The sequence below is a fragment of the Eumetopias jubatus genome, unplaced genomic scaffold (genome assembly GCF_037043125.1).
Source record: "Eumetopias jubatus isolate StellerSeaLion01/CBP00866 unplaced genomic scaffold, mEumJub1_p1.0 scaffold_3, whole genome shotgun sequence".
Taxonomy (NCBI): domain Eukaryota; kingdom Metazoa; phylum Chordata; class Mammalia; order Carnivora; family Otariidae; genus Eumetopias; species Eumetopias jubatus.
In genome coordinates this window covers 10,209,598-10,235,822 of record NW_028274809.1, presented here as the reverse complement: position 1 = coordinate 10,235,822, position 26,225 = coordinate 10,209,598, and the positions used below count along the sequence as shown (strand labels likewise).

Genomic DNA, 26,225 nt, shown 5'->3' with positions numbered 1-26,225 from the left:
TCTTAGAAGCCAATCCCTCTGCAGTGCACCTTCACTTGAGAAAGGCCAACTGTGGAAATGCAGTCACGTGAAATTGAAAAGTAACAGAAAGCACCTGTTATCGGTCCAACATTATCTAGACATCAGTGACTTTGGCTAACCCACTGGATTCAAGAAGTACAGGACATATTCAGATAGAAATGGAAACAAAAACACAAGCATTATTACAAATTATTTTCAGAGAACCTTAATCTGGATGTTAACTCATCATTTACCAGTAGGGTAAAATGTCAGCTTTCTCAAAGTGAGGAAAAGAAGCAGGTAGTATGAGCAGCCAGTTCTCTGAATATTAAAGGGAGTGGGTATCAGTCACAGAACTGCTGGTGACACTAAATTAATACCTGAAGACCTCTGCTATCTACTCTCTTTCTCTACCAGATGAAGAAACCAGAGCCAACATTTTTCAGAGGTTCTATCTAAAATCCCACTGTAGGTTGCTGGAAAACCCAAGTCTGGGTGTAGATGATATTCTATCTTGAGCCCAATGCTCTTCCCACTTAGGTCAGAAATAAACCAAAAGAAAACTTTTCAAAAAGTAGTAATAAAGATCTATATAGGTTATAACTTAAAATAGAATTGCTTTTCAATACAAAATAGTTTTCCCTTAATTTAGCAAATATAGTCAAGAACCATGAATTACCTGAAAGTCTTTGCTACCCCCATAAACTTGTGTGTAAATTCTATCAAGTTAGCTACTTTGATAGAAAGACAAAATGCAATTTAGCAAGAACACAAGTGATGGCTCCTTTTCACTGATTTCTTTTCAATGAAGACAATGTGATGTTATCAGTATTCAAGCTTGAAGAGAGCAAGTAAATCTGAGGTCATTATGAGGCCTCCTGAACTATCAGCCACATTCTCTCAAGTGCAGACGGAAGCTAAGGCCTGAAGAAATGGATGCGACGAAGTGATCCTGGGTGCCAAGGGTCTCAGCTGGGTGGGAGAGACAGCTTCCCTGGACAGGTGCTCCCCCTCTCCCCCCAGAACAGGGCCAAGAGGAAGCCCCGTGGCCCCGCACTGGCCTTCTCCCCGAAGGACGCCGCAATTACGTACTCTTAGATACTCCTCTAAATTGTGGATGGTGACTGGTATATCCTTTCCTCCTTTTTTCAGTTCGATGTTGGGAAACCCTGGCAGAGTGAAATCCAATCCTAGATCTTCAACTGAGCAGCCATTCATAGTCAGGGTTTCTAATGCATATTGTAGACTCTCTTTGGTCTAAAGAGGGGGGGGATGAGAGATGTCAAGCACAGTCATTCAGTTGGTTCTGTGTTTATAAAAGATATGCTAATGCATTTTAAGGGTTCCTTCCACTCTTACAGTATTTCTTTTTGTGTCATCATCTACACATGAACAAGTCACAGATCACAAAGGAAATAATCTTAAGCACTTCAAAATCCAACTATTTTTGTATGGGGAAAAATAAGATCACTTAAGTGTTCCTTCAAAATGAGATGTCTGTCACTGTGACCATATTTCAAATCAGATTTCACAAAAAGTCAATCGCTTACGCGATGGTCAATTTAAGAGTGGTTACAGAGCCAGACAAACTTTTCTTAAATTCTTTATTAATCTTAATGAATCCAATTACATTGAGTTAATTACCATTCCTTAGACAGGAAACCATAAACACAAATAATGCATTATTACTTGAGTAAATACAAATAATGTACTATCTAAGGAATGGTAATTAACTTTTCCCCCCTGCAAAGCTCAAGTCTAAGGAACACCACCCTGGAGATTACTCATCCAATGACTTCAGGACTAGCACAACAGCTCTGTATGCACACAATAATGCTTCAGTGAAGAAAGGTTCCAACAAAGCCCTCAAGTCATACTCTAAAGACAAATGTTAAAAGCAATTTGTATTATTCAGTTTTTTAAATGCTTAAGAATATTTAGGCTTATATAAAATATGTATTTTTTTTTTTAAGATTAGAAACCAAAGACCAAAAGCAAAACTGCAAATACTAGCTGAAAATGAAGGTATATATGGCATAGGAGGAAGAAGCAAAATGGCTTTCCAAATTGGAAATACCTCCAAGTATGAAATTCCCAGTGGCAACACAGTCCAGGTGCAAGAAATTTGTCATTTACACACTAAAGCTAGGAAGTTCTGATTTAAAATTAGTCATTTTTAAAAAGGAAATGAGGGGCGCCTAGGTGGCTTAGTCATTAAGCGTCTGCCTTCGGCTCAGGTCATGATCCCGGGGTCCTGGGATCGAGGCCCGCATCAGGCTCCCTGCTCAGTGGGAGGCCTGCTTCTCCCTCTCCCACTCCCCCAGCTTGTGTTCCTTCTCTCGCTGTGTCTCTCTCTGTCAAATAAATAAATAAAATTAAAAAAAAAATAAAAATAAAAAATATAAAAAATAAAAAGGAAATGAAAGCCATTGAGGATTCCAGATTAATTCAGAATGCAGAAAAGGAGATAGCACTAAGATTAAGGTATAATCTTAATCTGTCCTTCTCTGCAAAAGCCTGTGTTTAGGTCTCTCCCCAGCTTCAGGTGAATCATCTGATGACATCAGAAGGGAGGTCTTTCATTTTACATTTAAGATTATTCTTCAGAAAGACTAGTAATCATCAACGTCGCTCGAATGTTCTCTGCTGGAAAGCTCTCAAAACTGCCCCCTCCCACCTTGATCGACCACAGATCAAGGTGGTCGCTGCTATTCTAACAGAAAGTCTCTTCTCCCACAGCTACCTAAGAAACAGCTTATTTATAAAGGTTTGCATTATAAAATGCTATCATTGATAGGAATCTAGTATGGTGTCCCTGAGATATTTAAAAGGAATTCACTGTTCATTTCTTCAGACTTTACCCCATTTCCCATGTATCTTTTAAGAATTTATACTACCAAGTTTGTTCCATCTGTATACTTTATATGAAGTGAGGTGCTCCAGAACACCAAATACCACCATTCCTCATGTGCTGGATGAAAATTGGTTCAAACAATAGAGCAGTGTCCAAGGAATGTGGTTTCTGTGCTATGCATTTTATACTTTTAAATTGACAACATGAAAAATAAAGATTAAAGATTAGAAGAACAAATCTCAAAAAAGAGTTGAAGAAGAGAACGGGTGGCATACTGCAAAATGAGTAAGAGTGACAGCCCCAGAGCCAACAGCCTGCGTGTGATTCTGCTCTCCGCCCACGCTCTGGATTTGTGACCTTGGCCGCTTACGCGACCTATTGCCTTTCGTGTCTCACATACAAAAGAGGAATAACAGAAATACCTAAGTCTCCGAGGGGTGTCGTGGATTAAATGAGTTAATATACACGGGGAACAGTGCCTGAGTTTTACTTTCTTTCCCTCTTTTTTGGGGGGCATTATTTATCTAAGAGATGATTCCTAGTAAGATAGCATTTGTTTTTAAAATTTACAAAGTCGGTAAGCATAAAACTGATTCTAAAAATCCTAAGACAATAGATCTTCTATGGCAAAGACGGACTCGGCCTCTTTTAAGTGCCAATTTCTCTTCATAAACAAACTTCTTTCACCAAAAATCACCACCAATTAGTAAGGGAGATAAAATTAATTCACTTACAAATCACCTTCTTCTTTGCTAACAAGGCATTCTAAAATCCCCATCTGCCGACAGCTATTCTCCAGTTTACCAGGAGATGTGACAGTTTACACAATTTATAATATGGAAGTTGATTTAACACTGGGCCACGCTGCCTGCCCAAATATAGCTAACTGAATCTGTGCCACTGTTTTTTAAATACAACTTTGTCTTCTTCTAACATCTGATATAGAACCACTATTAATCTCAGATTGGGTCAAATAATTTTTAATCTCTTATTAATATGTAAAGAATACATATTAATGATATAGAGCTCAAGATTACCCATTCTAATAGAGAAGCCTCAACAGGTATTGCTAAGAAATAGTGAACACCCACCATGACCTTTAAAACTATTTTCCTGAGATCTTTCTAGAAACAAGTGGACTGCTGTTCCTACATTAAGCTATCTTTCTGGAAAAACAATCTGTACTGAGAATAGTTTTTATTGATTTAAATGCTTACTAAAAAAATTCAGTATGATACAGTATCTGCCCAGATACATAATGCCCATCTAAAATTTAATAAATAAGAGCCTTATGGGTTCAAGTCAGGAGTGTATTTCATTTGTCAATCAAGCGGTTTATTTATCACCTGCTGTTTTTATGGGTCATCCTTTCCCACTGTGAAATCATTTCAGGTATTCTAACAAAAAAATTAAACTCTTCTAAAATAATATAAAGTATATAAGTAAAAGTAATAAAACATAATAACTGGGTCAAATATAACCACTTAACAAAAACCTTACCTTGCAACAGAAACCGATCCAGACTTTTTTTTTTTTTAAGATTTTATTTGCCAGAGAGAGCGCGTGCGCACAAGGGGGGGGGGGCGATAGGCAGAGGGAGAAGCAAGCTCCCCGTTGAGCAAGGAGCCCGATGTGGGACTCGATCCCAGGACCCTGGGATCATGACCTGAGTCTAAGGCAGACCCTTAACTGACTGAGCCACCCAGGTGTCCCTATTTCCTCATCTTCTAAGCTTACCTGGGATTTATCTTGTTCAAGTCTTTTCTTCTGTCTGACAATGTCTTCTAGGTGATACACTGACCTGGCTACAACCGGGTCAATGTCAAACAAATCGTGCGATGTCAGTGAAGTTTCCTGCCTCAGCATCCACTTATAAAAGGGTAAGCCAAGGGGAAGGTCCACCTGAAAGGAAATACACAAAATATTCTAACAGTCACGCTAAGCTTCTAGAATTGCCTCAGTTCTATAACTGACACTTTAAGAGATCGTTTACAAAGGCTGAGTAATAATAACCCCCCCCAAAAAAACCCATTTGGAACTGTTTCTCTCATTATACACAATTGTTCCCATTTAAACCCAATTTGGGGCCCCGATATTGTGAAAAACTTAGTACACCAAAGAATCCTATTTAAACACTGACCCTGAAAAGGTTATCTATTCAATAATGGACATATACTCTCCATAAGGGCCTCCAAACTAAGAGATGTTTCTAGGAATCTCACTCTATTTGGGGTGGAGTAAACTAAATTCCACTGTAGTTTGTATTACTGCAAGTTTGGGGGAAAAAAGAGGTTAAAAGAAGAACCAACTAATTAAAACAAAAAATATAACTTCTAAAATAACTGATTAACAACCCATTCTGTGGGCACAGCGAAACTGTCAGCTTGGAAACTTGACACTAAATGAAAAAAAATGTCTTCTACATACTGACAAAGTATCTCAGAAAATGTGAGAAGAGGAAATGAAGAAAAGCCTGGCAACACTCAGACCTCTGTTAATACTTAGTTCACAGGTTATTTTCCCTCTGGCACTCCAATGATGACTTACTGCAGTTCAGCTCCAGAAAGCTCAGGCTTTCCTAAATGAATTACAAATCTAATAAATACTTTAAAACCACCCTTCACGTTGCCTGATTCTCTGGACCCTCGCTACTAAAGAAATGGTTCATAACAGCACTTCGGCATCACCTGGGAGCTCGTATGAAAATGTGAAATCTTTAATGAGAAAAGCAGCAGACAAAAAGAAGAAAAGAAAATGTGCAATCGTGGGCCTCACCCCTGAGCCACTGAACCCAAATTAGCGTTTTAAATAGACTCTCCATGTAATTCAAATGCACATTAAAGTCTGTGAAACACTGTTTTAAAATACAGCATGGAGTGCAGGGGATTAAGATATTTTCAGAGTACACGGATACAAAAAAATTGTAGACAAGCAAATAATCCTAAACTTACCAATCTGAAATCCATGATAGCCTTGGCCATTAATTTTCCTAAGAAGCGAAACTTCATCTTAACCTTTGCGATGTGAGCTGGCTTAGCCGTCCTACCAAAGGGAAGCGCAAACAGGCCCTGGAGGTTTTGAATATACTTGGTCCCTTCTTGGCTTCCTATAAAATGAGCAAGTCACAAAACTTTAGATGCTATTTCCCAAAACAAAACAAAACAAAACAAGACAGGACAAAACCTGGTAACTAAGAACATCTAAGACATTCAGTATTCTCAAAAATCAGACAGATCATGGAATGAAGTCCTCTAGAGCTGGAAGGCTCTCCCTAATCTGATAAAAGAGAAAACAAAGGCTAAAAGTTGAATTAAGGTCAGAGACCATGGCCCTCTACTAGAAATTCAATCTATTTAATGAATTATAAAGGCCCTTTTACCTGATCTGAAAAACACAAACTGACTGCCTCACAAACCAATCTTACCTTTCGGATTGCTAAGAGTCACTTCTTCACCTCTCCAGAGACCCAAGTCAGCTCTCTGTAGTTCCTGAGATACAAGTGCATAAAACTCCAGTGTAGGCCCAAGACCTGTACCAACCTACAGAAGAACAAATGTAGAACAATTTCAAATTTTCAGAATTTATGCTGCCTTTTTCTTGGGCCAACCTTTTTGCAATATGGATACTAACAGCAACTGTTTATTTCATGCATCATTTCCCAAACTGTCCTGATGGTGCTCCTTCAGGCTTGGTCCCCTGGAACAAGAACAAGCCACCCTTTGTTACTGCCCAGGACCCTCACATTCCCACCATCTGCTTCAGGCTTATATACTGACAACAGTACTGTTGCAGCTCTCACACCCCCGGCGAGTAAGATGGCTTTCTCTGAGGATGGAGCTCCTTCCAGAGCCCCCTTGGGCGAGCTGTTAGCCTGAAACCAGCTCAAATGTCATCTCAGAAGCTTCCTGTTTGCCCAGTGACTCTGCTCCTTTTTCTTTGGGACTTGTTGTTCAGTGACTTCTCACATCACATCACACTGCCACAATTTCAGTATGTGTTTGCCATTTCCCCCTCGAGGGCAACTTTAACACCCTCGGGAGTGCGCAGACACACAAGCAGCCACTGAACAGTGGTTTGCTGAATGACACAGGGCTCAGAGAAGGCCAGACCATGCCAGCACCCACCAGGCTCACTTAGCCTCAGAGCGTTATGTCGGGGCTTCTCAAGCCCCACGGTGCCCTGTAAACTCCTGAGAGCTTTATCAGTATGTACGCAGGGAGATGGTGAGCACGTGCTGAAGATTCTTGTTTGAGAGGTCTGGTTTAGGGCTTGGGCACTGGTATTTTTAAAACTTGCCTTGCCGTGACTGTACACCTTTGAACGAGAACAACTCACGGAGGCTCCCATGTCCACGTTCATACCCTCGCTATTCCTTCACGTTCTGCCAAGACCTACCAGCTCGGACCATAAATTAGATATCCAGCTAACGACAAGTTAATATCATAGTTTGTAGGCTACATCAAACCACCATCCTGGTCAAGAGAACTAGAGTTCACTTAGAGATTATTTGCAAATAATGGGTATTATTTTATCATTACCATAGTTACTTTTAAAAAGTATCCAAACTAGCTTAACAGATTAGATGCAATCCTCCAAATATTTTACTCTAACTTTGCAAACAGTGACATATCGGGTTGGATGTGGTGACACCTTCTGGAACCACCCTTGTTCCCTGTTAGTATTCCATGGCAGTAAATGGAATGCAACCTGCATTTGCCCAGGACGCCAACAAAACCTAAGCTTTTCTTTTTTACTCCGCACATCCCAATCCATCATTCAACACTATAAGCCCCGCTTTCAAAATATATTCTGAACTGGTCCCTGACCTTGTCTACTGCCAGAGCCTCCCTGGTCTCTGCACCAACACTCTTGGCATCTCCTAGTCTAGTCTCACGGTGCCGAGAGGCCTCCCATCTCACTCAAAGCAAAAGCTCAAGTTCTTCCACGGCCTGCGCGACCTCGGTGACCGCTCCCACAGCTTGGCTCCTACTCTAGCCAGTCGTTATGCAAAGGGCCAGGGGCTTTTGCTTCTCTGTTCTTTGCTAGAGACACCCTTCCCTAAATGGTAATGACTTGCCTCGGCTCACATGTCCTCTTACAGCACTCTATCCCTTCTTCATCGCCATCCATCTTGGTTTGCTTTATTTTTCTTCATCATGCGGCCTAACATATACATATGCGTACGTATGTGGGAAAAAAAAAAGTTCTGTGACGGTAGGAATTTCGTGGAGAGGAAGGAAGGGAAAGAAGAGAGGCCAAAAGGAAAGAACAAAACTGCAGTAACATCTGATATCCACCAGATGGTGCTTTAGAAACAATTTTTCCCCTCCCTTTAGCATAATTACCCTAGGCTAAATAGAAACCACAAATCAGATCAGTCTAATTCCTTCATCCAAGGAATGGGCTGTTATTTCTAAAGGTAAAACAGACTTAAAATATTAAATGGCATGAGTATCACTGTGAACACCTCATCACTGCACACCTGTGAGGGTGGAGGGGTAGGTCACAGCTGATCTGGAAATCCACCCCGTACGTACTCTGGGATGGCCAGTGGCCCTGTCATAGATCAACCTGATCTTTTCGGGCATCTGTTCTACTCAGCCACGCCACTAGAAAGGTAAGTAACTTTGGTTTTGTTTCGTTTGTTTTTAAAGGAAGGAAAAGCATAAAGCTCTAGAAGTAAAAACACAGAAAAATGAGTTTTGACAACTTGTCTGACTCAAAACTTTTGAGTCTTTGCCTTTCAAAAGCTAACACATACTAGCACTTAACATGTGACAGTGTTCTATTGTTAATCAATCTACAACACAGGATGAGAAAGGACCATCTCTTCTGCCCCTGTTGAGGCATCCACCAGGACTTTACAGAACCCCCCAGCATTAGGGTCAGTCAGCGCTGATGCCAGGCTCCACAGTCCACACTCCTAACACTTCACCTGCCCGAAGCTTGGTCACTCGTAGCCGCAGCCAATCCTGGGGTTTAAAGACTCTCTGAGCCCAGAGACTGGTTTACCAATCATTCCCTGTTCAAGATGGGGCCCATTTGGATTTGATTTTTTTTTTTTTAAGATTTTATTTATTTATTTGACAGAGAGAGAGACAGTGAGAGAGGGAGCACAAGCAGGGGGAGTGGGAGAGGGAGAAGCAGGTTCCCCGCTGAGCAGGGAGCCCAATGTAGGGCTCGATCCCAGGACCCTGGGATCATGACCTGAGCCGAAGGCAGACGCTTAACGACTGAGCCACCCAGGCGCCCCTGGATTTGATATTTTGAATCAGAGCTACTCTGAAGTCTTTCTAATGGCCACTTGCAGACTTGTATGGTTGAATCTGATTTACAACCTGAGGCTCTTCGTATAAAAAAAAGTCAATACTCCTCCCAAGCTCTATTCCCCAATGATCCTCCTAGAATCTTTTCCATAATTAGTAGGTAGGATCCAGCAATGAAGATTATAAAATTATGATTTTTGTATCAGTAACTCAATCCTGATGACCTAAGAACAATCAATGTGATGCTATTCTGAACCTGTTTAGGTTCCATGTGAGATGCAATTTGAACAGAACCATGAAGGATGCGAGAGGGAAGGAAAGACATTCCTGGCAAGAAAAAAATATATTGGAGTAAAAAAGTAAAAATCAAAGTTAAAATAGACTCAGGAAAAGAAGTCAGCTGGAGCAGAGGTCTTGCAGTTTCATGAAGAAGAAATCGGAGCACGTAAACATCTAAAAACCTGTATCCTCTGAGCAAGAGGCACGATCCTGATCAGGGTGGATTCAAAAGACCATCCCAATTTCTTATCCCAGCAGTCAAGGCCTCCACTCCATCTCCCTCTGTCCCATCACTTCCAGAGCATTTACTCCTGCCCCTCACCACCAAGCCCAATCCTTTGCTAGAGCCACAACCTTTGGTCCCCTAATTTTCTCACTCACTTCCATTAAGGTATAACTCTGTGACCCTGCCGCCCACACACTCCTGGGACGGTAGGACTTGTCTGAAAGCCTCATCCACTTGATACCTACGCCACTCATCAGCCATATACATTGTAATCAACTACACGGTAATCCTTGGACTACAGGAACTCTGCCACAACCTGGATCCCCCAGCCTACTGTATACCTCCCAGGTCACAACTACTTCAAGTTTTAATTTTCATGACTAAATAATACTCAAAATAACTTTTCAAAAGTCTTAATGAGATAAAAATGCCTAAGAAAAATCAAAATCATAATTAAAATTCCTTGGATAACCACAGGTAATACTGCAGATTGTTAGAGGCTGTACTATAACTCACATTTTAAGACAAGAAAACTGAGGGGTCTATAAAAGTTTTAGAAGGCCAAACATTCTCAAGTTTTGTCTTAAAAATATTGAGGGGAAAGAGGGAGGAGAGTATCCCCAAGGACTCAGTATTTCACAGTTAAAATATAGAGAAAACCATTATTTGAATCTTTTGGTGGACTGTCCAGGCTGTTTAAAAGTGCCTCAGAACAAGTAAATGACAAAGGTGAGAATAGAAAGGAAGTAAAATTGTATTTTCCACAGCTGACACAACTGTCCAACAACACAGCGTAGCAAACTGCAGCTCTGGCCCACTTCCTGTTTTTGTACCATCTGCAAATCTAAGGGTGGTTTTTACAATTTCAGTGGTTGAAAAACCTTGAATAATATCTCACCACATGTGAAAATTCTATGAACTCCAAATTTCAATGACAATAAAATTCTGTTGGAACATGGCCAGGCTCATTTGTGTAAGTATTGTCTATGGCCACTTTCCTGCTTGTACAACAAAGGCAAAATGGAGTAGTTGCGAGGAAGACTGTAGGGCCCACAACCCCTGAATGTTTACTATCCAGCCCTTTACAAAAGTTTCCCAAACCTGGGTTCTGCAATAATCCTAAATGATCTATTAAAAAGTTATTAGAACTAATCATTATCAAGGTCACATAAAATAAGGTCAAGATTTAAAAAAATCAACTATTTCTACAAACTAAAATAAGGAGAGTATCCTTTTCAACATCATCACAAAACATGAAATTTTGGGGAGAAATTTAACAAAATATGCACATGGAAGACCTCTCTAGACTTAATAAGTGAAACTGCAAGAGAAAGATGGAAGTCTACATGGTGTAAGAACTACAATATATGTCAATTTTCTCCCAAACTGACCAAAATTTCAACACAATCCCAATCAATATCCTGTGAGAATTTCTGTAGATACTGACAAGCTGATTCTAAAATTTACATGGGAATACTAGGGAATGGAGAATAACCACAACTTTGACAAAGAAAAAGTTGGGAGGACTCACACTACCTGCCTTCAAGACTAACTATAAAGATATAGTAATCAAGACAGTATAGATTAATAAAAAAACAAAAAATCCAGAAACAGATCCAAATATTCACAATCGACTTGTTTTCAAAAAGAGGTGCCAAGGTCATTCAATATGGGAGAAGTATGCCTTTTCAAACAAACGGTGCTGGAAAAATGAAATAGCCTATATTTAGAAAAAAAAGGAAAAATATCCTTAACACCTTACTTTATGCTATATATAACTAAAAATGGATTATAGGCTTCAGTATGAGAGCCAAACTATAAAACTTCTAGAAAAACACATGGGGGAAAAAAAATCTCTGAAAACCAAGGGTGAGGGGAAAATTTCCTGGGATAAAAAAAAGCACAAACCAGAAAAAAAATCTTTTGATAAATTGGATTTCAACAAAATTAAAAACTTCTGCTCTTCCAAAGACATTTCATGAGGAAACTGAAAGATAAACCACAGACTGGAAGAAAATATTTGCAATCACTTATTTCATAAAGAACTTGTATCCAGAGTAATAAAGAACTCTTAACAACTTAATCATAAAAAAACACGATGATGGAAACGTGGGTGGACACTTCTCCAGAGAAGATATATGAATGGTTAGTAAAACAATCAGAAAAATGCAGATAGAACACAATGAGATACCACTGTAAACCCTCTGGAATTCCCCAAATTAAAAAGATAAGACCTGAGGGCTGGTGAGCATGGCAAGCAACTGAAACTCACAAGCTCCATCACTGGTGGGAAGGGGAAATGACAAAGCTACTTGGAAAACAGTTTGGTGTTTCTCATAAAGGAAAAACATATCTTACTAAGTAACATAGCAATTCATCCCTGAAGAATTTACCTAAGACAAATAAAAATATATGTCTATACAAAGACTTGTACCCAAAGGTTCAGAGCAGCATTATTCATGTAAGTGTCAAAATCTGGAAACTAAAATGTGCGTCACCTGGTGATGAACCATTTCCTGAAGTATCCATACAACAGACTCTTATTATTTGTGATAAAAGGAAACAAACGATACCTGCAACAGCATGGATGAATCTCAAAAGCATTATACCAAGAGCTAGAAGAGTAACACAGATGGCTACATACTGTAGGATTCCACCTCCTACGGCATTTGTAAGAAAGACAAAACTACAGGACAAAAAATAGACTACCAGTTGTCTGGGGGTGCAGGTGGGGGTGCGAACCACAGAGTGGTCTAAGAGAGCAGTTTGTGGTGATGGGATTTTTTTCTTGATCTTGATGTGGTAGTGATTCCAGACCGAATACATCAGGACATTACAATTTGTACAACTAGAACTGTACGTGTTATAAGTATGCATCTTTTATACAGGTTATATCTGTGATTTTTTTAAAAGCAGTTCAAACATTTTGAATGGTATGCTTAAAACACCCTTTCACTTTATCAACCTAACAATTACACAAACGTTTGCTCTTATGCAAGAAAAAACCCCGTCTTTTCCTATACAACTTAAATCTTGGAAACTGGAGAGCTTCGACCTTCCAAGATCATCCAAAACAGAGCAAATCTCCAGTTTCTAGATAAATTTCCCAATTGTCTTTTAGAATTTCAGAGGACCAATGAAGTCTTATTGAAGGCACAAATTAAGTCGAAAACCATCCACACTCATGCGCTCACCTCATTTTCATACTGGATTTCTAACATGGCCCGGGAGCTACCCAGATCTTGCATCACAGACTCCGCTTGCTTCAGCAGCTCCTCTCTGTTCACAGTACGCTAAAAAACAAAGTACAAATGTGAGGAAACGATGCTTATATTATACTTTAATAATAAACAGGTGGCATTTCTCGCAGTGCAAAAAAAAAAAAAACAAAAATCAACTGTTAAAAGACTATTTTTTAAAAAATTTGAGAGCGCGCGCACGAGAGAGTGCGCAAGTGTACGCTCGAGTGCGGGAAGGGGCAGACGGAGAAGGACAGAGAGAATCTCAAGCAGACTCCAAGCCCAGCATGGAGCCCACCAAAACCAAGAGCTGGACACTGAACTGGCTGAGCCACCCACACTCCCCAAGACTATTTCTATAAAAGGCACACCTCAGAAAAGGTTAAGAAGTAGCTGCGTTGCTACAAACATGGACAGCAAAGCCAGGAGTTAAGTGTCATTATTATCGAGCCCATGGCAGGTTCAGAAAGTTCAAGGTGGAGAAGAAAGGCTCTCTGTAACCTTGCCAGACAGCAATGCAAGTCAGAGCTGCAGCTGCACGGCATCTCCCTGGGCACATCTACAGTTACATACGGAGAGATGGGTATGGGGGTGGCAGGTGAGACAGGTGAGCTGAAACCTCCTGGCCCCAACCTGCAGAGATCCTACAAGCACAACTACAAACATCTACTACTGAGATTCATGGGGACAAGACAGGTCCTGCTAGATTTCCAAACTCTACCAACACCACCGCTGACACAATCCTAATGATACAAATAAAGATAGAAATAGAAAGGCTTTGAGGAACAGACAAAAAGTGTTAAAGGTTTTTTTGTTTTGCTTCTCATTCCTTCGAACCCCTCTTTTAATGTCATTACTAATGGCTCTCAGGAGTCTTGGAGTTACAGGTTTTGGAAAGACAGACTTGAGTAAGAATCCTCAGCACAAAAGAGCAAGATGAACAGAGACATCAGAAGTAAAAGGCGGTGCGTTGTCAGAAATGGAGGACGGGGTCCCCGCTGGAATGGCTCAGAGTGGGGCGGTCATAGCTCTGAATGTGGAGCCAAGGTTGAGAAGCCCAGGAAGCTGATAACAGCAACACGGGGGCTGACTAGGCCCCAGCCGCGAATCCCATCAAGAATCTAGTTTCGGGCAGCAGGAAACAATAGAGGCCGTGCGTGCAGAGTGAGCGCCCATAGCCTCCCCGCCCCTCCCGCAACACTCGACCCTGGGATCCCCCCAGCTTGCCTGCCCTCCATGGCTGACAAGGAAGCAGCCTTTGATGACGCAGCAGAAGAACGTGTGATCAACGAGGAGTACAAAATATGGAAAAAGAACACCGCTTTTCTTTACGATTTGGTGATGACCCATGCTCTGGAGTGGCCTAGCCTAACTGCACAGTGGCTTCCAGATGTAACCAGACCGGAAGAGAAAGACTTCAGCATTCATCGACTTGTCCTGGGAACACACACGTCAGATGAACAAAACCATCTTGTGATAGCCAGTGTGCAGCTCCTTAACTATGATGCTCAGTTTGATGCTTCACACTACGACAGTGAGAGAGGAGAATTTGGAGGTTTTGGCTCAGTTAGTGGAAAAATTGAAGGATCTCGTTTCGGTCATCTCTGATCAGTTATGTGTGAAGGGAAGAAAGTGGATCTGGTTAATTCTACCTATTGCATAAAGGATCAATTATAAAAGGGAGGCTACAGTGTGAGTTCCTAATTAAAAAAAAAAGAGAGAGAGAAACCTTGGTGAGAGAAGACAGGATTCTTTCTTGGCACAAGAGTTAACGGCAACTAAGAAAAAAAGAACTGTAGAAATTATTTCAGAAACGGGGGAAAAAAGGACTCTTAACTGCAGGATGAAGAAGAATCACAGACAGCCTGGTTTCAAGAGCTTGACAGGAAAGCCCGGCCGCTCCAGGGAAGAAGACAGACAAGCGGAGAGACAGCTATGACTGAGGGACGGCTCTGCACCACCAGGCACTGCTCCCATGCATCACATCTCTAGTGTTCCCATTGCTGTCAAAAGCTCGGTGCAATTTACCTTTACATATTTTGGGGGAGAAACTTACTTTTTTTCTATCCAATCTAGGTGCAACTCTGCTATCTTGAGAATCAGACTGGTTGATTTCTGGGTTGGTATCAAGTAATCTTTGCATTGCTCGGTCCCGATCAAATGCAGTTACATAAAAAAGCATTTGCCGGGTATCAAAAGGGAAGAAAAATGGGCTGTAAAAAGACACAACACAGATTATCTGAATTAGAATCAGAAACCACACAAACCCCTACATTAGAAACAACTTTTGCTATGATACAGAAATAAGAATTATAAATAGAACCAATAAAAACGGTCTAGGCAAAAACTAATTTTGAAGAAATTTCGTAATTCTTGATGAAATCTCTAAGTGATCAAGTAATAATGCATTAAGTAGCTTTTCTCTATGAAATATGAAGTTCAACTATTAAAAATCCTATACTTTAAATCAGGTCTATTCAAGATCTTTAATCTGCCCAAAGACCTTCAGGAAGTATAACCTGTCTAGCAAACCCTATTTTCAAAATACGATCACCGCTTCGTGACACTGCCAAGCCATCCCCGTACCACATACACACAAATAATAAAAATGGCTTTACTAGCTCATGATTTTCCTCCCAGCCCCGGCATTCCTAAGTCCCTCAAACCAGCCCAACAGCCATCCTGATTTCCAAAGAAGGAACTCCACGGTAATATTAGGTTCTACTGCCTCTTGATGTAGGATTTTGGAAGTTCTTGACACAGAACAGCTAAAGACACTTCCTGTGGTGATGCCAATATTTACCATCTGTTCTGTCCCACATGGGGAGCCACATAAGGATGTGGCTAATGTGACTAAAAACTAATTTCTAATCTACTTAATTTTCTTTGATCTAAATGTAAATAGATGTATGTGGCTACTGACTACTGTATTGATCCGTACAGTTCTATAGTCTCTGAGAATTTAAGTCTGGACCCAAACAGGCTCAGAAAATCAAGCAACTATACCTTTGGAGTCCAGCTTTATGAAGACAGAGGATTTTAATCTCTTTAAATATCCTTGCATACTTTCCTATTTCATATATATATAGACACATACTGTCACAAGTAGATTTTATATTAACCCCAGCTAGAGGCGCCTCCTCTAGATAGCTAGCTACACGAAATATTAAGCAAGCTGTGATCAAATATGTTATTTAAACACATTCAAATAGGTTCAGCGAAGACCGTTTTTGAATCAAAATATATTAAGACCAACACAACAGTAACACACTCCCAAGCCACTATTTCAGAAATGATCATCTTACCAGGTTTTTCCTAGTTCAGTAAGCCATGTTGGGATGTTTCCTGTCATGATTACTAAAGGATCTTGAAGCTGCCTATTTGCTTTTGCTGTCAACTTACTGTTAATAAATTCACTAGTTGGAATAATCTCCTTGCACATTGCATTCTGTAAAATGTTAAAAAAAAAAAAAAGGTCTACATGTAGTAAAACATTAGGATTATATTCACTAACTCTTTATCTCCAAAAATGTATGCAGAGTGCCTAGATTTCACCTGGTTCCCAACATAACAATATATAGCTTCTCACTTTAGTGTCTCAACCTAAACGACAATTTCTACAATGCATAGCTCAAATACCACAACCCCTACAGGCCACTAGTACTGACCCAATCATTGATGTGACAGCTCATGTGTTGTGCAAGGTCAATTCTGTCATTCTTCCCTATATTATATAAATGTCAAAAGTAGCATTCAACTTTCACCTGACTTTTTACTTAACATATAGTTCAACTCAGACAAATGAACTTTTGCTTAAATGTACTGAAAGAATTTTAACTATAAATTCACACTCGTTCTTCATGTTGTAGCCTAACTTGATACAAGTCACAGCTAGGAAGAACACTAATCCAAGAATGTAGGCCAGCAACAAAAAGTGGGGGAGAAGCTCCAACTGGTGAGTATGCTGTATTTCACTGGGCTATGATCCCTACATTTAACTGAAACATTTGGTCTGTTTCTAGCACAACAAAAATTCATCAACCACTGACAGAACTACAGGTAACGTGCCATGCACAACATATAATGGGAAACTCCATAAGCAGGCCACATTACTCACATCATACAAGTAATACCAGTATCGACTGATGGCATGTAAAACTCTTAAAAGAAGAATCACATCTAATGACGGGTCTTCAAAAGTTATATTTTCAGGTGGTGTGGATATGAGGTAAACTTCTAAAGGATTTGATACCGATGGGCACACTCCATCTAGAGGGCAAAAGATCAAAGGTAAGGTGTGATCAAAGTTAGAAAGGCTGTGCCGAGGAGCTGGTGTCATCCATCACCCCGAAAATAGTAACCACAAGCTGTGAGGCTCTAAAGTTTGGTATCCCTCTAGAGTATTGATAGCTTGAACATTTTTCCCTTTATCTTATGCATAAATCATACAGGCTTATGCAAATGTTGCTTTCCTCCCATATCCACATACACTGTAAAGGAGAAAAATGGACTCATTTCCCATTTTCTTCTTTTCAACAGAAGCCAACGGCTAAGAATAAAACGGCCAGAGAAGAATAAAGACAAAATATTTAAATTTAAGTTCACAGTTTTATATAAATTCCCTGGATTTTTAATTTTTATATCCAGCTTAAAATGGCCATGTAAAATAGACAAATATTCCCAACTGTAAATCTTAGAAGAGATTTGGTTATCTAATCCAAGGCTTAGGATAGGAGAGATTGTGATAGTTTCCAAGGGGATCTATGATTCTTCTCTTCTCAGATTTCACTAAGTAATAGCTTGGGCAGGGGGTCATGGGTTAAAACTGTTGCCATTTACTTTTAGGAATTAAAAATCACAACACTATCACTACCATAAAAGAAAGGGCAATTTTTAACATCAAAAACATAGACATAAAAACCTCAAAATAAAAACCCTTTATAACAGAACTTAGTTTTATGAAAAACAAAACAAAACACTACTATAATCCTGGCAAAACTTTTCATTCCTCCTATAATTGTTAGATTATTATAAATGACAAAAGTGAAGGGCCTGCCTGACCACGATCAGTCTCTTTAGTAAGTGTGTTCTACTAATTAAATTTGTTTTAGCCTTCATGAAAACAAATTTTTCACGGAACAAGTATGAGTTTTTCCCAATTTTCTTCCCAAATTTAATTTTGCAGGTGCTAAATTTTTTATTTGCGGTAATTTCATCTTTTCTACATTATATCCAAGGGTTTCACTGCTAGATATAAATCACTCCTTTAAAACTTCCACAAGAAGGCTACTGCCCCGCGGCAATTTGTTTTCCCTCCCATGTATGTACCAACTTACCATGCCATAACTCATCGTGCTTTTTTGCATTTCTAGGGGATGTTTTTGTTGGAGCTGTTTGGGCTCTTCCTCTTTTACCACCAACACAATCTTTATTACTTTCTTCATCCTCTCTCACGGGTTTGTACCTAAATTGATTGGAGAGTATATAAACTAAATGTAGATTTTAAAAATAAATACTATTCTACAGGGGCCAAAGTGTGACCCACAGACACCAGAGTTACCAGAACTCTGAGATCTATCCTGTTTCTCCCTACTTATGGATTTGGAGAATTACCAATGGCACTGTTTCGAGAAGAGACCACAAAGAGTACACTGTCCCAGGAGGGGCCACCTGAGGAACTCTGGGGGTGGTTCACAGAAGAACGGCTCTCTTTATTTATTTTTTTATGTGGAGCCCAACGTGGGGCTTGAACTCACAACACTGAGATCAAGACCTGAGCAGAGATCAAGAGTCGGCGCTTAACCGACAGAGCTACCCAGGGGCATACCCAGGTGCCCCGGAGACTGGCTCTCTTTAAATCTAAGTAGTGGACATTAACAAACAATGCAGAAAGCTGCATCCAAATGCCTCGAAGGGCACAGAAATGCCAAGCTTATTACCTAAACGAATGTAATTTTCTGGAGATGTTTTTCTCTTAAGACCTGAAATGAATCTAAAGAGCTGACTTAAACTATGATTATTGCCCACGAGCACATGTTTTCTAGGAGACATAATGAAGGCAAATACACACGTACACATGTGTGCACATGCATGCATTCACGTACACAGATAAAATATTTGAAGTGGCTTTTAATAATAAAATGTAGGATTTGGGTCCCCTCTCCTTATGTAAGCCAGCCATTAATATGAATTCCGAAACACACAAACAACATATTGAAGCTGATGACAAAGCAAACGACGTCAGTTTCAGACTTGCCATATTGTATGAGTCTTTGTCCAAATACCAGCTCTCCCCAGAGGGTTGCTCTCATCGTCCGTGGACTCCCGCTCGTCCTCGGCCTGGATACTGAACTGCCGGACTGCCTGATACACGGTCATATTATACGGTAGCAAATGCTCTCCAATGTAGAACTGTAGCCTGTGCCTTACATTGCCGGAATTTAAGAACTGAGCGGCCTGAATGAAGCAAAACAAAACCCATTTAAGCTCAAGGACCTGAACTGTGTGCATGACAACATGGTGAGAATAGCACCCTTACCAGAGACTCGTCTATTTCCTCGTCAGAGCCATCATCGTCACTGTCTTCATCATCTTCTCTTACTCTTCCATACCCTGAGGACCCAAGAAGGCTGTTAAACTCCTAGCAATTGTCCATGGCAAAGAAAAGCCCACGCGTATTGGTTAAACTAACATACTCTTAGAAAAACGTGTATATTAAACTGTGACCTATGAAGCAGAAAGAGCTAAGAAAATTGTCACCTACTACATTAGGTTCCAACAAGATAAATGAACGCATCACTGAAGTAAGCCATCAACCCCTCCCAAGTGTATCACGTTTCCACAGGCTATGTAGAAAATGAATGATGGGAACCCAAGTTCCCAATGCTAGGTTTTAACAGAAGCAGCAATAGACAGGGAAATCGTTTCCACATTCCCTAATATTCCCAGCCCAATGTACATATAAACACAAAACACACATATAGGGAAAGTACCTCTAACTACAAGGTATCTCTCGATAGCTTGTACCAAAGCCAGGGGATCGATCTTGACCGGCCCGCCTTTCCACTGCTTCACATTCGCACAGTCTGGATGTCTTTGTAACTGGCATTTTAACTGATGTGTGTTGAAAAATTTTAAAGCCTGTGATCCTCTGTTGAGAGAAAAGCTCAAGATAATTTGTGAAAAAAAGTTATTCTATTATTTTCAAAATCAACATACTTTATTCAAACAAAAGCAAGACAAAACAAACTGCATTTTCTTAAGGCACAAAATAAGCACTTAGTTATGTAAATAGTCAAGCCAGCAATTCAAGTTATTTAGTGAAAGTTGTTATAAAGTTAAAAATAAAATAGGGTGTGTATGCATGCATATGAAAACATTAATAAATCATCATTCTATCTCAGACGCTGTGTATGCATGCATATGAAAACATTAAATCATCATTCTATCTCGGTCATACGGGGAAACCCATGTGAGCAGAAATCCTCACCACTGAGATTTAACTATTTCTCTAGACTAAAAGTTCCTCAACCATCTTGAGCATGCTCACTTCTGCAGTATTTTGCCACTGCCTAAATTCTATGGCTTTAAAAACAAAGGAAAAAGCCCTCTTTTTTGCTTTCAAACATTTCTGCTACAAAATTACTTTAAAAAGTAACCTTTAAAATTTACTTTGCTACATTCATTTGAATGAAGCAGTTTGATAGCTAGGCCAGTCTAACCCTGGTAATGATCTTTAATTTAATTGCTCATTTCTGGAAATGGCTGACAACAGTGGGACACAGACACGCTTAAAATGCAGTTATCTGTAAGATTCCATAAGGCATGCAAATAGGAGTATAGAAAAGAATATTCCATTAGACAGGATATATACATACGTAAACATACGTATTTTATACAAATCTGGGTTAAAATGAAAAACTTCATGGTTTTCTCAGGCATAGATGAAAATGCCCCTGTATTTCATAAAATTTTCCAGGACAGGATAATGATCAAAACTGATCATCACATTCTGTATTAATTTTCAAAGCCAGAAAAAACCTTAGCACAACAGATCCCTTCATCTGTCCAATAATACATAGTTTTAATTCAATAAAAAATCTGTATGTTTTCAAAACACATCAGATTGTGTATTTTAAAATGAAACTAATTTCTTATTTTGTAGGCTTCTAGTCATAATATTCCAGAAACTTTGTAAACATCCCGTAAAATACAATAATGAACTTTCACAGTGCATTCTTTCTGTAGCATTTCATGAGTCCAGTAAAACTAATACAGAGAAAATAAGTTTCAATGAAACAAGAAAACTTCAAAATATACACTTATCTGTTAAAACCCACCAAAGGTATAACCACTCACATCACAGGAAATCACATTATTGCACAGAACGCAAATATTTGATTATGCATATTTATAAAATTCACAGGGAGAAGCAATATATATTAAAGTTTATCAATTTAAGGAACACTAAGCCTCTTACAGCTTGTCAACACAGTCACTGGCTTATATATTTCCAAAACATCACATTTAAAACACATGGGGGGATTTTAAAGGTAAAAAGTGGTTTTCTTCCGTCATTATAACCAAACAGTCTTTGGGCAGCTTAAGAGGTTACCAGACCTCTTGCCGCTTTCCCTCAACAAAATGAAGCGCAGGGTCCAACGGCAAGGGTATGCACAGGCAGTGATCCTTACCTGCCTCCAGTCCCATTTCCACTGGGGAAGTCATGTACTTTGACTGGAAACTGCTCCATCTGGCTGAGGCAGTTGTTCATCTTGTGAACTAATGCCAACAAAGGTGCATTACCCACTGGTTCTACTCTTCCAATGGGCTCTTCTCCAGGAAGCTGAAGTTATAAATAAACCAACAGGTTAAGCAAGGCCTCTTGAAAATGGAACACTCCTCAACAAGAAAATTTAACACGCAGTTTTACAAAAGAGAGCCATTCATCTATTATCTCTTTTGATATATCTGTTTGGAATGACTATTTCCATATAAGTTATTTCAAAGAGAGACTCCCTTTTGTAATAGGCTCACAATCCCTTATTCATAATTCCTACGTCCAAAAGGCTTGAAAACACAAGTAATTGGTGAGATCTGACTCAGACAGACACGAGGCCATCTGCAGTCTTTACTTACCTGTAGCGAGTAGGAATATCCATATGCTTTCCTGCAAAAATATTTAGTATGTATGGAGTGCTATTTAGAATCCACTGGGAATATTATCAGGTAATATATTTGTACTGTATTGTAGAACACTTGAAACCCCTTCAGCCCCAAGAAGTTTCAGGTAAGAGATTATAGATCTGTATGTAATCTTAAGCATGGCATAAAACTACTTCCTGTATTGCTACACATCTAATGTATCTCAAACAAATAACTACTTTACAAAGCCCAAGTTATAACAATATAGTAGGTGCTCACATGCCCACCAACACTGAAAGGAAGGCATGGTGAAGTAGTTTCACCAACACACAGGAGAAATACCCTTAGTCCTACTACACAAATGATCCAGAGGATGCCTTCTCTCAAGTAGTTTGAACAAGTAGAATGATGTTAAGTCATTAGTGTCCAAGAGTAGTTACATTCTTGCTCTCACCCACTGAGGCTGAAGGAAGGGGAGCCTCCCTGAGCCTTCTGGTCTTGCAATCCAGATTATAAGTGGTGACTGACACTCTCAAAGAGAACTGTTAATACTGTACTTTATATTCAAAATGGAAACATATATGCTCACTCTCTCTTGTATCTACAGCTATTTTGGGGCGCCTGGGGGGCTCAGTTGGTTGGGCAGCTGCCTTCGGCTCGGGTCATGATCCTGGAGTCCCGGGATCGAGTCCCGCATCGGGCTCCCTGCTCAGCAGGGAGTCTGCTTCTCCCTCTGACCCTCTTCCCTCTCGTGCTCTATCTCATTCTCTCTCTCAAATAAATAAATAAAAAATCTTTAAAAAAAAAAAAAGATTGTATCTACAGCTATTTTACCATATTTCCCTATATGTATACATTGTAAACTACAACATGTTTAAAGACAAATATTGAGAATAAAATACATTCACAAGTAAGAGACTACGATTAATGGCTGGTCCTGCAGAAAAAAAACAAAGACTCAAAGATACTTGACCATAGAAACTGTAGCACCTGAGCCATCAAATCATCCTTCTGTTGCTTTATTAGTATATTTGATATAAAAAAGACCAAGGAATCCAAATACAACTATGTATCAGAAGCTAGAAACTTGACCTCAATATCTTGATCAGCATCTAATGTAAATTACGGAGATAAAAACACACAAATCAGTGACCAGTGATTCCTATAAGATGATAGAGAAGCATTAAGAGACAACTTACTGGGGAAGAAAAGAATACATGAAGGAATCTCTTTAATCTGATCTCTCTGCTCACAGCATCCTTTTCACTTTTAGACGTCAAATAAAGCAACAGCTGCTTCACGAATCCACTATGTTGGATTTCGAACGATGAAACGTCGGACTCTGAGACTATGCTACGGATTTCTACAAGGCACTCAGCTCCACCATCCACCTGAAAGAGTTGGGAACAGTATTTCTATATTGATTTAAACAGTAATCACTAAATGCACAGTTCACATTTCCCCAAAAGGAATTGAATATATTCTCAACATCTATAAAAAAGAAGGCGGGGGGAGTGATACATTCTTGGTAGAAGCTTGGAAACTATGATCTTACACGCATAGTCAAAAATGTTAGTATTTCATGGAAGAAAACCAGCATCCATACTACTAACATAAAAAAGAAAAGTCTCACATTCAACCAACGTTGAATAAAGAAATAAAGAAATAATAAATAAAAAAGATATATAAAGAAATAAACAAAAGAGAAAATGAATTGAGAATACAAACTGAGGGGTAAAGAGCTAGAATACCAGAATGAGAAGATAAAACAAGAATATAAAGTGTGGCTTTAAATTAGTACATTTAAAACCTGGATGAAATGGACAATTTCCTGGAAAACATGTACTACTCGAATTTCTCAAAGTGCATTAAAAATGTAAAAAGGCTAAGAATCAGATGAAATATAAAGGGCTTATTCAATCTCCCTCTCCAAGTACTATCAGATCCACATGGTGAGGGGTTAGGGAGGGTCCGTCACATCAACTCCAATACCCATGTTGAAATGTACTTGGGGGACATTTCTCAAGTCTTTTTGTCAAGAAATATGGGATGTGACAATCGCCTGGGTGGCTCACTCAGTTGAGCGTCTGACTCCTGATGTGGGGCTCACATTATGATCTCAGGGTTGTGAGGTCAAGCAGAGTCTTGCTTGAGATTCTCTCCCTCCTGCTCTGCCCCTCCTGCCACTCACATGCATATACTCTCTAAGTAAACTCTTTAAAAAATATGTATATATGGGATGAGAAGAGAAGAAAGTCAAAGCTGAGATTCCCAGTATAGTTAATGATAAAATAATGAAGCACGAAAGCCAAGGGACAAGTTACAGAAATGTCAGTGTTAAAGGCACAGGTCTGGCGAGAAAGGTGATCTAGGACAGCAAGTCATGGAAAGTCAGAGTCATCAAGGGAAGGACAGAAAGACAAGAGAGATGCTAGAAGAGACAACGAAGGACCAACACGGTGCAGCCTGCGTGGTACCTGGAGGTTGAGTTGTTCAGTTGCAGCACAAAGTCTCTGAAGGACATTCAGTGCAGGGTTGCTTCCATCCATGTTCTCAGAACTGAAGTAACGCTCTACAAACTTATGCGCCTGTTCCTTAATCCAACCTTTAATTTTTTCTCTGCAAGAAGGAAAACCAAGATATTAAATTTAGTCTCCGTGTATAGAAAGGATTTCAATTATAACTGCACATCAAAGGCAAACAGCTGCTACATTTAAAACCCTTTTTCACCTATGCTTCCAGATTAATAAATTCAGATGAACCAAATTAAGTGTCATTTTGAAAATGGGCTAAGGTGCAGTAGAGAAATGCACATGTACTTAAAATATAATTCAGATCATTACATGAAGAATACACAAAAAGTTCTAACTTCTTGGAACTCTACCAGGCAATCATTTCTTCCCTAAGTATTTGCCTGAAAGCAACTTTACATGGCTGCTTCCTTAGGTACAGACATATCTGCTTTGTCCTTTACTGTGTTCCTTGAAGAGCTGAAGCAAAGAACTATAGACCAGAAACATGCACCTCTTAGATGCGTGATTAACTGAGACCTGGCTATTTAAATTACAAACTCTGATGGCTTTAGATATATTTTTGCTTAATTATTTTTTATTAACCAAAATTTGGAAAAACAACCAACTAAACCAATCCACTAAAAAAAGGAGCCTGTTTCTTTACCCATTGGCATTTGATTTTTAAAAATTTATTTGCAGAGGAAGTACTCCTTGTTGGTATGTTACATCCAGAGTAAAAAAAAAACTAAATAAAACAACGCGGAAGGGTTTTAAAGAAACAATTAAAGCCACAGACTGGGGGGAAGAAAAAAAAAAGCCAGACTAGAATGTGGAAAAGTTTAGCTGATACAGTTCTAAATATCTGAGAACAAACAAATAAGCATCTACTCTAGGATCCTTAAGTTCCACTGTAAAGGGTAGAGGAAGGAAGGGTATCTTTATAAAAGTGGGTGAATGTCTGTGTATGCACACAGAAAATATGTCAGCTTTCGCTTGTCTAGAACAAAACTAAGGAACAGGTTCCACAGGGAACATAATTTATTTGGTTTTGAACATTTGTTAACTCCCAACCAGAAATGTTGAAATGGGTTTTAAGATGTTAAGACTGGAATTTAGGACAAAGCCAGGCAGAGTTCAAGAACTGAGAATCTGCTCCATCCTTGAGCAATGCCACTTCTCAGCATAAATTAAAAGGTCTGGGTCCATGTTTCATCTCCACAAAGTAAATGTGCTGACGGCAACAATGTAGAGTTTTGCGCTAATCTGAGAACGAAAGTAATAGAGAATTCCCCCACTTCACCTATTATTGGATATGGTGTCCTTTGAGGCGGCCCTAGCAAGACCACTAACTCCCGCAGTTCGTGCTGGTTCAATGTTGTTGCTGTTGGACTGTGCGCTTAACCGTCCCCACGTTTTTGGGTTCAAGCTTGCCAGGAAAGAAGACTTAGGTGACTGAGTAGTGGTAGGGCTTTTAGCTATGAAAAGAAACGGGAATGACAGTTAAGTCATCTTAGCGTAATTGACGAAAATCAACCGAATTTTAACATTGCTGTTGACAGTACTAGATGAATTTGCTGAAACAACTAAGAACACTGAGTGTTCAGGAAGCTAAGGTATTCCTAAAGCTGTCAACCATTTTCAAGAAGTACATGCCTCTCACTGCTACCATCTTTCCCTCTGCACCCCACCGCATCACCAAAGCAA

The 26,225-nt window shown here is 39.6% G+C and overlaps 1 protein-coding gene across 14 annotated transcripts in view; it reads right to left on the bottom strand.

Moving 5' to 3' along the window:
- TRIP12 (thyroid hormone receptor interactor 12) overlaps positions 1 to 26,225 on the bottom strand; it is a 137,053-nt gene that overhangs the window by 4,439 nt on the left and 106,389 nt on the right. For 8 of the 14 annotated variants that reach the window (XM_028105255.2, XM_028105259.2, XM_028105256.2 and 5 more), the window contains 16 exons: positions 25,822 to 25,996; positions 24,486 to 24,627; positions 23,208 to 23,399; positions 21,558 to 21,709; positions 19,857 to 20,029; positions 19,403 to 19,476; positions 19,121 to 19,320; positions 18,201 to 18,328; positions 16,982 to 17,133; positions 16,170 to 16,312; positions 14,921 to 15,077; positions 12,820 to 12,918; positions 6,279 to 6,393; positions 5,806 to 5,960; positions 4,592 to 4,756; positions 1,093 to 1,257 (listed from right to left, as the gene is read on the bottom strand). In XM_028105255.2, the coding sequence (XP_027961056.1) occupies positions 1,093 to 1,257; positions 4,592 to 4,756; positions 5,806 to 5,960; positions 6,279 to 6,393; positions 12,820 to 12,918; positions 14,921 to 15,077; positions 16,170 to 16,312; positions 16,982 to 17,133; positions 18,201 to 18,328; positions 19,121 to 19,320; positions 19,403 to 19,476; positions 19,857 to 20,029; positions 21,558 to 21,709; positions 23,208 to 23,399; positions 24,486 to 24,627; positions 25,822 to 25,996 (2,387 nt within the window). The remainder of the gene's footprint in view (positions 1 to 1,092; positions 1,258 to 4,591; positions 4,757 to 5,805; positions 5,961 to 6,278; positions 6,394 to 12,819; positions 12,919 to 14,920; positions 15,078 to 16,169; positions 16,313 to 16,981; positions 17,134 to 18,200; positions 18,329 to 19,120; positions 19,321 to 19,402; positions 19,477 to 19,856; positions 20,030 to 21,557; positions 21,710 to 23,207; positions 23,400 to 24,485; positions 24,628 to 25,821; positions 25,997 to 26,225) is intronic. The other 6 variants (XM_028105257.2, XM_028105258.2, XM_028105262.2 and 3 more) reach the window with 2 other exon arrangements.